Below are 14,704 nucleotides of genomic sequence, written 5' to 3'. Positions count from 1 at the left end.
CTTCTATTTGTATCTCCATTCTTCTATATGTTGTACATGTCCTATTGTTCATAAATATGGCTTGTGTTGTCTACTTGGGGACAATGCAAAGCGTTGAGATCTGTTTTTGGTCTCTCCTTTGTTGACTCAAAAAGACATTTGTTTGTCCTCTCTTGTGCTCTTCTTACATTGTGTTTCTGGTTCCACTACCTTTGTGGGATGAGGTCAATTCAATACAAATGTTCTTGATATATATTATTTATCATAAGAGCATACTGACCCCAAAGTTAGTGGATCCCTTATGTGCTTTTTACTATATGTTTTGTGACCATTATACTTTGATTTGTCCTTTCTTGGGGGAGTCTCATCGTGGTAATTTTCTTGTTTGTTGGATGCATGCTACCTTAAAGCAATTGCACCTGATAAGGCATATGCAATCGCTTTAATGTGGGGGCATACACTCCACTCAATGTTACACTTTATGCACACACAATGAAATGTTTTTGATACTCAACTGACTTTACAAATTGAGTCTTTTGCATTGTAATTTGGTATTTTTTTCTTTTTTATGACTCATAGTAAGCAAATCTCACTAGCCCAATGCAATCATGATCTCTCTTTCCTTCTCATGTGTTGTCCCTTTTATCTCAATATTAGAGTAGTAAGATCCTAAAGTCCCTAAGGGCTTGGTGTTCCTTAACTCTTTGATATCTTGGTGAAATATTTTCAATGCGACTTTGTATTTTACCATGAGTATGTTTAGTCTCATACTTCCTCTAAAGTGGGGGCTAAATGTAACATAAATTATATTTGCATATAATTTTTTTCTCACCTAGACCCCACCTTGATGCTTCGTCTTTCGATGCGCAATGTATGTTTTGATTCTTCTCAAACCACCTACCAAACTTGTAATTTCATCACCTTTTTGGGTATGATTGTTGTTGCACCAAAAGGTCGACCTGTCAATGCCTGCTACAACTACCAGACACAAAGAATCCACGGGAGGTGGTTAAGCCATGTCACAAACCCACTGCTTGTGCTGCATAGAGACCAAGGGCACACACCTTGCAACAATCTCCCCCTCGGCGCAAGTAGGGTTTGAACCTATGACCTAGCTCTAATACCATTTGTTGGGTACAATTGCCATTGCACCAAAAGGTCGACCTGTCAATGCCCACTACAACCACCAGACACATAGAATCCATTGGAGGCGGTTAAGCCATGTTGCAAACCCACCGCTTGTGTTGCACAAAGACCAAGGGTGTGCACCTTGCAACACACTTTCCTTGTCTTCTCCCCAAATCTAAGTCTCGATTCTTAGGACCAGGGCACCTGGCACCTTGATCCTCTCATTGAGGACCCAAATTTGGTCCTCACAATAGTCACCTCATGTGAGCAAGAAATTTGACCCCGTGTCAACCTACTCTGGAAATACAAGTAATGAGGATTCAAGCAAGATTCATCAAGGTATACATTTCAATTAAAAACATTTCATTTCAGATTTGGCCTTTCCCTCAAAAAGAAAGTATCATGATGCAGTTGCCATTTTAATTACTATTTCAATTTTAAGGTTAATTCCTAAACCAAGGTTTGACCCACGAAAAACCCCTATTCACAACACTTTTTCCTCTCTCTCTGTGTGTAGGGAATTGATTCAAGAGTTGTACTCAAATATTCTGACAAAGTTGATGATGATAAATAGGTTCATCTTTTGATGGAGCAAAATTCAGAGGACTAGCACAAGTCTCTACTACTTAGTCCCAGAAAACTAGGCTAAAGTTTCCGGTATAGATTTTAAATATCTTCTTTTGTCCATATCGCTATTTGTAGCTACGTTAGACATATACAACATTTAGTTTTCATCAATTTACTTCAAATTATCAAATACTTGCCCTAGATTCAACTTTACGATTTCAATTGCATTTTCAACTCAAACAAAAGGGGAATAAGACTTCAATCAACATTTAACCCTCTCCCTAATAGAATTAAGGTTGGATCTATTATGTTTATCCTCCTTTTACTATAATTCATGTGAAAGTTAGGTTATTTCCTAGTTTACAAAGCATAACTTGTGAAACCCTAATTTTCTCACCATTACAGTTTCAAATATGGGTTGCTACTAAGGTTTCAAATATGGTACTACTGTACTCAAGGTGTTTGATGTGGGCTTAGAAGGGCACACATACAATTAGTTTTTGGGTCACTTGTGCCTTATGTTTCTATGTGGTGGCATCTAGTCAGTGTACACATATGTAGTAATTAGAATATTTGACACCATGTGGTTTTAAGATATCTTGCATAGAGTTGGTGTACTTTAAGTGATTTTCAAGAATTATGTTGTGTGAAGTCATCAATACTTTAGGGTGGTGCAATAGTGCACATTTGTATCTATTTTTATGTATTTACACCATCAATTTCATTGAATATAATCTCACTTATTAGTCTCTTAGGGAATTTAAACATGTTAATTTTTTTATGAGAACTCTAGATCTCATCTATGTTTATCAGGTACATGCTTTTCTTGTGAACAATAAGTTTAGAGAATATTTTATGGTTGTAAGTACATTAATCAAGGATGTATCTTTTGTCACCTTAGGTGTGCATTCAATTTACAATATAGGTACCACTGAAGAATTGTAGTTCAAATTAGGTGGATTTGTGTCATTCCTTGGTTGATTCAAGAAGCCATAGGTATGCTTAGAATTAAATGTGGAATGGTTGTAGGTTTTATTGACCATTATTTAGGTGGTCCCTGGCTATTTTTCCATGAATAAGTAACAACAAGAAAGCATGGTACTCTACTTGATGTTCAAATTGGATTGTCAATTTGGGAAATTTTTGAAAATCAATTGACTGAAGGAATTGATGGTGTTATGGGTTGGGTAATGTTTATTTGGTTTATCATTCCTTGGTCCATGACGAACTTCATTGTGAATACGACTAGGTGAAGGCTAGGGAGCTCCACACTTAAAGATGTAAAATAGGTGGACAAGTTTCATTTCATTGGTTTAGTTGGCATTGCCTTTTTTTGTGTCATAAAAATTAGTTTCCTATCTACAATAGGGGCTTTTTGGTTAGCCTTTGGACCTTTTTGTGTTTCTAGGTGTCACTTATGCAAGATTTGGTGTCAGTTGTGGTGTGATTAAGTTTAGTGTTTTGCATGTAAATCTTGATGAAGGGTTTAAGTCTCACTTAGGGAACGTTCACCATAATATAGTATCATGATTATGGGGTAGTCATTTTAACACTTGTGGGGTCACATTTGTTGATCTTGTGTTAGTCATGTATTATTCTTTAATGATAAGAGCATGCGTTTGGTAGATCTATACCTAGAAAATAAATACAATTTTTTTTCAAGCTAATATAAGGGTTGTGGTGGTAGAAAAAATCTCTTCTAGTTGGTGTCCCTTGATTTTATTGAATGTTGTGAGGAGTGAAGCTACAACTAGATTTTTGGGATCTTTGAGAACATTATAGTTCACATGTGACAAAGGTTTATGTCTAATCCATATATATACTCAGGTAATTTTGTTCTCTCACCTTAATCTATTAGGTAACTAGTCCAATTAAATTATCTTTAGCCATATCTACTCTTTGAGGTCTAGGTTGAATTTCCACTTAAAGATCAAGTATAGGTTTAGATGTTCTTTTTTAGAATGTAAGTATTTTATTTGATATATCCTTGGTGAGCCATCCAAGAGAATATCATTAGTGACAAAACGTTCATCCTTGAGTGTTACATCTATTGATTTGAGATCCTAGCTACAAGTTTGGTAAGATAGAATGGGGGATAATTAGTAACAAAATGTTGGGTTATCCTCACACATGCTAGACCATGTGGCTCATTCCTTCATATTTTTCCCATATCATCTCAAGTACGACCCCTTTGTTTTATAGAGAGGGGCATGTAGATTTACCCACTTTCTTCAAGGACCTAAATGCAATTGCAACTTGATCACACGAGCTTCACTTAGTGATCCTGGGTTATCTCACGTGCAATCATGACATACTAAAGAATCCCCTTACTTTCAAAAAATATTGTCCTATACTCCTTTTTTGTCACCCCCTCCCAATACATAGCCCGAATTAAACCCCCCCCTATTTTCACCTAATATTGTATTTTTTTCATTGCCCGAATAAAAAACCCCCCCATTTTCACCAAATAGGCAATATATAGTTTTCGATTTTCGAGATATTAAACCCCACAATATGAACACATGTGATATAATATTGTCTAGTTAGTGAAGCCCCTGTGAACTTGATCATGGATTTCATTTGAGGAATTGATTCAATATTAACTAAGAGTTGATTGTGGATGATTTTTTAGAGTTGTCAAGAGACTACCTTGGAGCACCAGCAAACATCACCATATATTTATATTGCAAGTATGAATACACATGAATCTTTGTTCGCAAGCACAAAAGATCTAAAGACAACAAAACTTTTTCTACATAAAAAGGTCAAATCCACAATCAAGAATCATTTCCATGAAAACATAATCAAATTTGTAGCTCCCAATATTGAAATCCTTTTTCTAAATGACTTAATGCATCATTCTACTTTTAATACATCTAAGACTGACATTCGAAACATTAAATAATTATCATCTTTTAAAATCAACTAAATACTTTTATTCTCTAAATTTTAAGATCTATGAAATTTATCATATATTCTATGAATTTTAAATTAAACTATAATCTAGAAATTCTGAATTAAACTATTATATTTATTATATTCATCAAAACTTGATTATAATATAAAATTACATTGTAAAATTCCATAAAACTTTTAAACCTTATAAAATACTTAATATAATTAAAATTTGATAAATGGAATGAATTATAAAAGAAAGTCGCCATGAAACCCTAACAAACTAAAAAGAGTCACCATAAAACCCTAGCAAAGTAGTAAAGCTTATACCAAATAAAAACCAAACTTGAAAACTGCTAACTATAATTATTAAAATACAAACAAATAGATAATGTAAACAATTAAAATGTTGTGGTAAGTCATTAAATAATAATAATGATTGGAGCTGTGAGTTAAGCATACCGTTAAATATCTTGTGAATCGCTATCAGATCAAGAATTGCGAAAGCGACACTACAATTTTTTTTACAATTTTTTTGATTTTAAATGAAATGCCGTCACAGCAAAATGTTGGATAGTGAATCCTTGCCTCAGGAGCCATGGCTGCCACCCATTTCACCTCTGCATCATCACTTACAGCTTCGACCCAAATTCTCAAGAACCCTTCTCTTCCTGCATGTGGGTTGTCTTCCTCCTCATTCCTGTCAACCTTTCATTCATCTAAAGGAGCTTCCATTCGCTTGGGATTGAACACAAGAAAGAAAATACGCCTAAGTGTAAGAGCAGAAGAAGATACACTCCAAGAACCGACACTGAACAAGGGGATGTCGAGGCAAATGGGTGGCCAATGGCTGAGCTCTGTTACACGTCATGTGAGGATCTATGCAGCCTACATTGACCCTGTCACTGAAGCCTTTGATCAGACTCAGACAGACAAACTGACCTTGATTTTGGATCCCACCAATGAGTTCGTATGGCCTGAGGATAAATGCCAGAAGGTTTATGATTACTTCTCAGAGCTGGTCGATCACTATGAGGTATGCTTGCTCGCTCTTAGTCTCTCATCCGTGCTTGTTTCAATTGAACAGCAAAATACTTGTCTCCTTGCCGAAAAAAAAAAAAAAAATTATTTTCAGAAGTACCCACCACCCAAAAAGACATCACTACCCTAACTAAACATCCGTTTTTTAGGGATTGAACTGGAAAAATTTTCTCTCAAGTTAAATTTGGTTTTATACATGAGCATCATTGAGTGTTTCAAGAGAAAATAGTTTTAGTTTATCATGGGCATGCATGTGTTCTCCAGCAAATTTTATGGTGGGCATCCATGAGTGGATGAGATTTTTTGATTGGATTATATTTTGTAAGTATACAATAAGGAGTTCAGGTACCATCTCTTCATCCCTGTGAGCATAACTTGATGCAATGAGTGCAAAGTGGGCCATTGAAGCTCATAAAGATTTCAGTTGTAGAAGGAATTATCATTCATGAAAATTGGGCCATCGTAGGAATGGCCCAAGTATTACATACTCGGTCCAGATTCCAGAAAATTATATGTAATAAGTATACAATACTTGGAAAGTTTTCTAATTTTGGAGATTTTCCGTATCAAGAATCTAGTTTTTGCAAAAATAGTAAAAACTTGGCCAATTAGGGAAAAGCAATGCAAATTTTCTGGTAATCAGAATGGTAGAGAATAAAGGTGCAGGATGGAAGACTTTTATATTATCTTCTCTGTTTTCGGCTACTTGTACCTAACACAGTAACATCACGGATTTGAAACAAAACTTGGCATATTCCGCTGGCAGGTAAATAACTCATCAATTTATCATAAGCCTGTTAACAGTTTAGTTGTGGTTTGGTCGCTGTTCAATGGGCTTCAGGGCAGTGGTAATATGCTTATATGTGGCTTATAAGCTTAAGCCTTAGGGGTATTCAAAGTTTGATAGGGATTTCCATTTAAATTATTTATTTTTATGCCTAGTTAAGTCTTGTGGGTCATGGTGCAGCAATAAGATGGAGAGGCTTCTGTTTTGATAGCCCAAGATTGATCTTTAACGGGCTGGCGCTACCCATGATAATGCAGAAATAGAGTATCATTTGCTATTTTTCTATCTCCAACAGTTCTCTGAAATACATATATTTCTTTGTGCTGAAATAATCTGCAGGAACAATATATTTCTATTCTTATGCCATGAAAAGTTAGCTTGATCATCTATTCTTTTATGCAGAACTTGAAATATCTCTTGCTGTACATTTTTTATTGAAGGAAGCTGTATTTTCATTTACCCTGAAAAGAGTCGAGACATGATATGGATGCAACAACTGCCTGCATGTCTTGGCTAAATTGACCCAAGCACTGCACCTATAAGTTCCAGAGCTAGAAATATATGTCCTAAAACATTAGTGGTGATATTCCATAACTACTGCACCATGGACTATTTAAATTGATGAACACAATTTAAAAGATCTAACCATAACTCTTGAACTAGGTTAAAGAAGGATCATATAGAGGTCTATTTTGGGCTGCTAAAAGTGAAACTTATCACTACTTTACAAGATAACTAAATGCATAGATCAGAATCCAAAATAAGATGGGTAATAGAAATTCCACTTTCTTCTATTACACGCTCAGGTGGCATGAAAAAAAATTCAAGTTCAAGATTGTTTATGGCTTGTAAGTATCTAGAAGCTTTGTATGTGATTCTGAATCCTGCCACTCAAGATTTTTATAGATGAAACAGAGCATGTTTCACAATCAAAACTTCATAGGCTCAAAGATCAATCTCAAGCATAGGGATAATGCAGGCAGCTTAATCTACAAAGACGTAAATATAAATGAATGGTTGAATGTGCGACAAGGGCTGTATTTGATATTTGTAATAATTTACTCATCCCTTGTATGTTATTACAACTTATGGTAACAGCATTCGATACCATTTTGAGAAGAGGCTACTGTTAGGTTCAGTTTTATTATGAGGAGAAATTTTAATGATTTAGATTATTGTGCACAGCAAAACCTCACCTGAACTTTCTTGCAATATTGTTTGTATTGGGGGTATATGTGCAGAGTTTGAATGATTTAATATTGTCACTGATTGTGCAGTGATGACATTTTAGTTGTTTGTCTCATGAGGATGCTGTTTATGGTCTGTGGAAATTTTATTGTAGCAGTTTGAATTTTTGAAAATTACATTGCAAAATATGGAAGTTGAATTTAAAGGAAAAAGCTTGGCATGGGCTTTATAGGAATAATGCTTTTTTCCAGTAAAATTCTTCTTTCTCATATGTTAGAACTTAAAAGTGAAACTTGTGGAAATTTATAGTACATTTTCATTACCATGGACAAATCCCATGCGAAATAATAAATTTAATTATGGGACTTCTTAAAAGATCTTCTATGTCTTTAAGGCAGTCTGAATTACGTAACTTTTTAAAAGAAAATTCTCTTACATATAATATTTGAATTTTAAATTTAGTTCTGATAATCACTCAACCTGCTGCTCACATGCTTTACAATTCAAATTTATAAAATCCTGAATCATTCATTTCACTTCCCTACAGCATGGGAATGTTTGCAGAAAATAATACTGACTGATTCCCTTTCAAGATCAAGGTTTCTAGAAAACTATGCATGAACATCTCATCCCCATATTCATTTACCATTTCCATCTTTCTATGCTGCAAAGTTACTGATAGATACATGATCATCCTTGCAGAATTTTGCAAACATTTGGAAGCAAGTGCTGACTTTATCACGATGATTATGTGTTTGGCAAATATAGTAATTATGAAGGTAGATGAGATTAGGTAGTTTGAGGTCAAGGACTCAATACATTGACCTTATTAATCAATATAAAAATCTCTGCTGGTTCTTCCATGTTGAAGAATGTTGTAAGTATGTTCATTCTTATGAACCTGACATTAACCGTATTTCCAAACTCTTGGAGGATGATGTTGTTGATTTTGTAACTAGGTTAGGAAAATAAATAGGATTCGGATTGCCTTAAGGCATCATCCGAATCCTTATAGGGCAGGGTCCTATCTATTGTAATTATGTGTAAAACAAATAGGGCTGGGCCCTATTCCAATGTTGTCCGAATCCTTATAGGGCTGGGCCCTGCTTCATTAAGGAAGCGTGTAACTAGGGCTGGGCCCTATCTCTATTTGCATAGGGCTGGCCCCTTTATCTCCTACACGCCAATCATAAAAGAAACATTATAGGGCCGACCCTATATTGGAATGTATGAAGTTAACGGCATTATACACTCCAAACGTGTGGACCTATCCACATCATTGTAATATGCAAAATGGTTTTAGCGCCCAAGGTTAAATGGGCCGACTTAGAGGTAAGTAAAAAGATGAACCCCATATATATACCAGCCACTTGCAAGGCTTAAACACACATTCACATTCATGCGAATTAGTCTGATTTGAGAGGTGCGAAATATCTCTGCTCCTTATAGTGCGAATTCTTCCTCCAAAGGTCAGCAAGGAAGGTGCTGCAGAACACTTCGGTTGGTGATGCGAAATACTACAGTCTGCTGCAAAGATAGCAAACAAGCTGAAGCCCTTGAATCACACACAAATCGGCGGTTATGAGATAAGTCTGATTTCAGCTGATAATTGTGCCCTAGCTGGGTTGTTATTGTACTTACAATTCAATATAACATAATCAGATCTGAGGATCTGTTGTTGTTGGGTTTTTCCTCCTAGAGGGAGCTTTTCCCAGGGTAGTCTTGTGTTGTGTGATCCTCTATTTGTATGCTTTACTGTGCAACTTTAGTTTTCTGTTTATTGTGGATAATCTGATCATGAAAACTAACATGGTATCAGAGCCAAGTTTGCATGTGCAATGATCAGATTTACAGCTTGGGCTTCTAAGTGCAGATCTAGGGTTTTCAGATGATTACATGCACAGTCAAGGTCCTTCATCTGCATCAATGGATTCCTCATCCTCTTAGTATCTTAGAACCTTCAAAGGTGATGAATCTCAACTTATTTCATGGGAGATAGGTAAGTGAAGTTGTAGGTGATTTGAAGCTACCTTAAAACTTACCTTATTTTGATACTTGCTGTCATATTTCTGCTATCATATACCTGCTATCACTTATATATTCAATGTATTCATGGCTGAATAGTGATAGTGTATATATATTAGGATCCGAGTATAGGTATATGTCTTCTATCTATATGTCTGAATCTGTGTGTTGAGGGTTTGTAAGGGTTGGTGTTTCATTTTTCTATATCATGTCTCTAAGGTAACCTAATGTCTACTTTTGAAGATAATGTTTTCAGATTATGTCTCTCTAAAGAAAGCTTTCATGCGTGACCTAAGAAGCCCTCCCTCAATCAGATCTTGTCATCGGACTAATTATGAAAGTCTATCTTTCATCTCTCTCTTTTAAGATGCTATGGGTCCACTTCGTAAGTAAGAATGAATCATTAGGTCTGTGAATTCTCTATTTAGATAGGGTTTTAGAGGGAGTCTTGATATCTTTTAATATCTCAATTTCATTCTTGGGTTCTAATCATTATGGTTTAATAGAGGAATTGATAATATATATCTAATGTATATTCCTTGTCTATTGCAAAATGTTTATTTATGATGATACTAACCATGATACACTTGGTGTATCATCCACCCTTTGCGGAGTGCAAGGTGGGACCACCCTCTGTGGAGTGCAAGGTGGCAGTTCTCTCTCACCCTCTGCGGAGTGCAAGGTGGCAGTTCTTTCCACCTTTTGCGGAGTGTAAGGTGGCGGTTATTTCCCACCCTCTGCGGAGTGCAAGGTGGCAGTTCTTTCTCACCCTCTGTGGAGTGCAAGGTGGCGGTTTTTTCTCACCCTCTACGGAGTGCAAGGTGAGTTCACCCTCTATGGTGTGCAAGGTGACAGATTGTCCTTCTCTGGGAGAAGTTTATGTATCCTTTGCGGTTGTGCATGATTTATGGTTATATATATCTTTGAGTATTAATTATTGCAGGTGTGCATATGGAAAGATCTCTTTCATCCTCTGTAGATGTGCATGATGAAAGATAATGGTGTTATATGAAAGATAATGGTGTTATATGTAGGTTCTCAGGAAAGTGTGAAGCGTTGGTTTCTTCCTCTGCAGGCATTGCTAGAGAAGATCATGTAAAGGTTCATTGTAATGTAATTGCGTGATCAAATCACGAATTGTATATTGATTGAACTATTAGGGCTGGGCCCTAATCCTAAACCTTGTAAATGTTCATACCATGGGTTTGTCCATGTGAATTTGGTTATGTATTTATTTTCCTCCCTAGCTAAGAGGGAGTGTTGATTTTGTAACTAGGTTAGGAAAATAAATAGGATTCGGATTGCCTTAAGGCATCATCCGAATCCTTATAGGGCAGGGCCCTATCTATTGTAATTATGTGTAAAACAAATAGGGCTGGGCCCTATTCCAATGGTGTTCTAATCCTTATAGAGCTGGGCCCTGCTTCATTAAGGAAGCGTGTAACTAGGGCTGGGCCCTATCTCTATGTGCAAAGGGCTGGCCCCTTTATCTCCTACACGCCAATCATAAAAGAAACATTAGAGGGCCGACCCTATATTGGAATGTACGAAGTTAACGGCATTATACACTCCAAATGTGTGGACCTATCCACATCATTGTAATATGCAAAATGGTTTTAGCGCCCAAGGTTAAATGGGCCGACTTAGAGATAAGTAAAAAGATGAATCTCATATATATACCAGCCACTTGCAAGGCTTAAACACACATTCACATTCATGCGAATTAGTCTGATTTGAGAGGTGCGAAATATCTCTGCTCCTTATAGTGCGAATTCTTCCTCCAAAGGTCAGCAAGGAAGGTGCTGCAGAACACTTCGGTTGGTGATGCGAAATACTACAGTCTGTTGCAAAGATAGCAAACAAGCTGAAGCCCTTGAATCACACACAAATCGGTGGTTATGAGATAAGTCTGATTTCAGCTGATAATTGTGCCCTGGCTGGGTTGTTATTGTACTTACAATTCAATATAACATAATCAGATCTGAGGATCTGTTGTTGCTGGGTTTTTCCTCCTAGAGGGAGGTTTTCCCAGGGTAGTCTTGTGTTGTGTGATCCTCTATTTGTATAATTTACTGTGCAACTTTAGTTTTCTGTTTATTGTGGATAATTTGATCATGAAAACTAACAGATGTGTGATCTGAGATGAGACAAGAAATACAAGCTAGATCAAGAAAGTGTCTTGCTCTTTATAATGTCATTGATATATCATTATCATAGTTATTATGTATTCTTGACCATTAACATTTATGTTTTCTTTCTCTGAGACAACAGAGTAGTGATGGCAACTCGATAACATTTGATATGATATAGTGTGGTACTGGTAACTGGGTCGACATGAGCCAGGTCAATCTTAAAAGCTCTCATTTGATGTATGCAAATACACAATAATGAACCCAAATTGAATAAATCATTCCTCTCTCTGTCTTGCTAAAAGCCCTCATTTAATGTATGCAAATACACAATAATGAACCTAACTGGACAAATCGTTTCCTGCTCTCCCTAAACCCTTTTCTCTCTGCAAATCATAATTACAAGACTCGACATGGCTTGGATTTGTTTGGCTGATTTTTGACTTGGACTTTGACTTGGAAAATTGAAAAATCAGAGAACCATGAAATATATAGATTTTCTAAGGATTTACAGCTTTTATTATGCACCATGTAGAAAAGATGTTCATATCTGAGCAGGAATAACCCAAAATCAGATCAATTAAGTTAGTGAATTGGCTAACTTAGCTACTAGGACTTTTTTTGAAGACTTCGTATTGTCAAAGATAAGACGCAAGATTTCATTCCTAAGTCAATAATTGGATTTCAAGAGATGACCATCTAGGGTTTTAATGAGCAGGATGAAAATAAGATGGTCATATTTCCATGTCTGAGCAGGATTTAAAGCTTTTATTATGCAGGGAAGGAAACAGAATTGCAACCAAAAATCATGATGCAATTTGCAGGGATTTGTATTTGTGTTTGAAAGGAAGGACACATGATTTCCAGTCAAAGTTTGACGTTTTAATTGAGGAGATTGCATTTTTTCTTAAGGAGGTTCTATTTGTAGGAGGTCGTGTTTTTGCTTAAGGAGGTCCCATTTGCAGGAGGAGTTAGTGTTTTTGGCATTTTGCCGAACAACTAGGGCACGTGATTGCCAGTTTGCAATTTATAGTAAAGCATCCATCTACCAGTCGTGTTTTTTCACTATTGCAATCAGATGGCAAAGTCTTTGTCAAGTCCAAGTCTCTGGGACTTGCCCAAGTCTGCTCACTTCAGGATTCACTGATTATGGTGAGTTTGATTACTGTATCACTGGTGGAAATACAAATACAATATGAATTTTTTCTCAAACCTGTCCAATTATTTTACCTAAACAGTATCTTTTTCATATGAGACATAATATTTCCAGAGTCCACATAGCTGATTGAGAGTGCTTCTGAATGTAATTGTGTGGGTGATTTTTGATCCATCATTAGGATAGGAAAACTATATAGAGTATGATCCAAAACATTGATGCAAAAGATCCCCCAGTTATATTTAGAAGCACTCTCAATCAGTATCTCTTCATTTTTCTTTCGCAAATAATATGTTTTTAGCAAGCTTTTAGTAGCCTTTCTTTTGATTTGAAAATTACTGTATTTTGTGCTCAACTTGGGTTTTTCCTTTCATTGAGTCATCTTACCTTATATTTTAGGAGATGCACGTATGCTAGATGCTCGTCGTAGGGATAAACATTCTCTGAGGAAAGCTGTAAATATTCATTCACAGCTAATTTTGAGGATAGAATGCACTTAATTTCGTATATTTCTTCTTTCTTTTCATTATTGCAGATTTTAATTGATTTTATCCTGGACTAACCTTTATTAAGCAATTTAAGTATCCCGATTTTCAATATTATCATGTTTATATGGTTTTGCCTAAATCAGATAAAGTGTTTTTTCTTAATCATACCTTGGATAATTTGTCCATCAGAACTTTGATACAAGAGGAAATTTCTAATCTATCAATACTTTACTGATGGCAATATGCTTATTTTTGCAGGGAGCACCACTGACAGAATATACACTTCGTCTGATAGGTTCAGATGTGGAGCACTATATAAGGAAACTGCTTTTAGATGGAGAGATCAAATATAATTTAAATGCTCGGGTTCTAAACTTTAGCATGGGGAAGCCTCGTATTAACATGGATGAAATGGACGTTTCCATGACAGAAGATGCAAATTAGCATTGTGGACTGAAGTACTCCTGTTATTTTGTTGTATGATGTGTATAATGTACGGTGCTATATGAAATTGTGATTACCTAATCTCGAAAGCAACACAAAAGTTTCTTCAGAATAGGAGCTTACTCAGGGTCATCACATAGACTAGCTCGCTGTTAACCAGCGTGAAAGTTAAACATATTGCCAAAATTGATTTGCCTGAGTAAACAACCCGTAGAATACCTGGGAGATCAAAGATACTGTTAAGATAAATATATAGTCAAAACGACATAAAATTACAAAAGGTGGGTAAACAATTCAATGAACTTAGCTGATACTAATCCTTGGATAAAATGGCTGCTGGTTCATCTAAGGGAAATCTATCAATATTGGATGAACTTTTTAAGCGCAGTGCATTCTAACCATAGTTTCAAGACACAAACTTCACTTGGACTTGGCAGGCCCATTTTGTGTTGGCAGAAATCTGATAAGTCTCAGCAAATTAAATCAGGAAAAAATCAATTAAAATCACGAGAAAATTGATCAAAAGAGCTATAATGAGTCCTCATGCTGCACAACACATTTTTCTCGAGTTAAGACTGTTAAGTTTTCTATAGTTCGGAAGGTGTGATTGTGGAAGTTGCTTAAGTGCAGCTCGTGTTGGATGTTCAGCAAGAGGATATTTTCTATTTTGTTTTTAGAATGTTTCTTAGAGTTGTGAGGTTATTTCCAAGAACGGTTTTATGTGTGGATAGTCTTAGTTGTGTAAGACAAGTTTCCTTTCTCATGTGTCATGTAAGGAAACTTCCAGTTTGCATGTCATGTAAGAAAACTTCCTTTCCCATGTCATATAAGGAATGTTTCTCTTAGGATGTGTTGTGTGAGGAAAGTTTCACTTATT

General features: G+C 36.0%; 1 protein-coding gene across 1 annotated transcript; it reads left to right on the top strand.

Moving 5' to 3' along the window:
* Positions 1–5,116: 5,116 nt before the first annotated feature.
* On the top strand, positions 5,117–13,949 carry LOC131078496 (NAD(P)H-quinone oxidoreductase subunit M, chloroplastic). The gene is made up of 2 exons (XM_058016218.2): positions 5,117–5,605; positions 13,642–13,949. Exons 1-2 carry the CDS (start codon positions 5,168–5,170, stop codon positions 13,825–13,827), a joined length of 624 nt encoding a protein of 207 aa, XP_057872201.2. The 5' UTR covers positions 5,117–5,167; the 3' UTR covers positions 13,828–13,949.
* Positions 13,950–14,704: the final 755 nt, after the last annotated feature.

Source organism: Cryptomeria japonica, chromosome 7 (genome assembly GCF_030272615.1).
Source record: "Cryptomeria japonica chromosome 7, Sugi_1.0, whole genome shotgun sequence".
Taxonomy (NCBI): Eukaryota; Viridiplantae; Streptophyta; class Pinopsida; order Cupressales; family Cupressaceae; genus Cryptomeria; species Cryptomeria japonica.
This window is presented reverse-complemented; position numbering and strand designations above follow the sequence as displayed.

Excerpts from the sequence above, each read along its gene's own strand:
- LOC131078496 (XM_058016218.2), top strand. The coding sequence starts at position 5,168 with ATGGCTGCCACCCATTTCACCTCTGCATCATCACTTACAGCTTCGACC. Across the intron at positions 5,606-13,641 it reads AGCTGGTCGATCACTATGAG|GGAGCACCACTGACAGAATA; the intron begins GTATGCTTGCTC and ends TTATTTTTGCAG.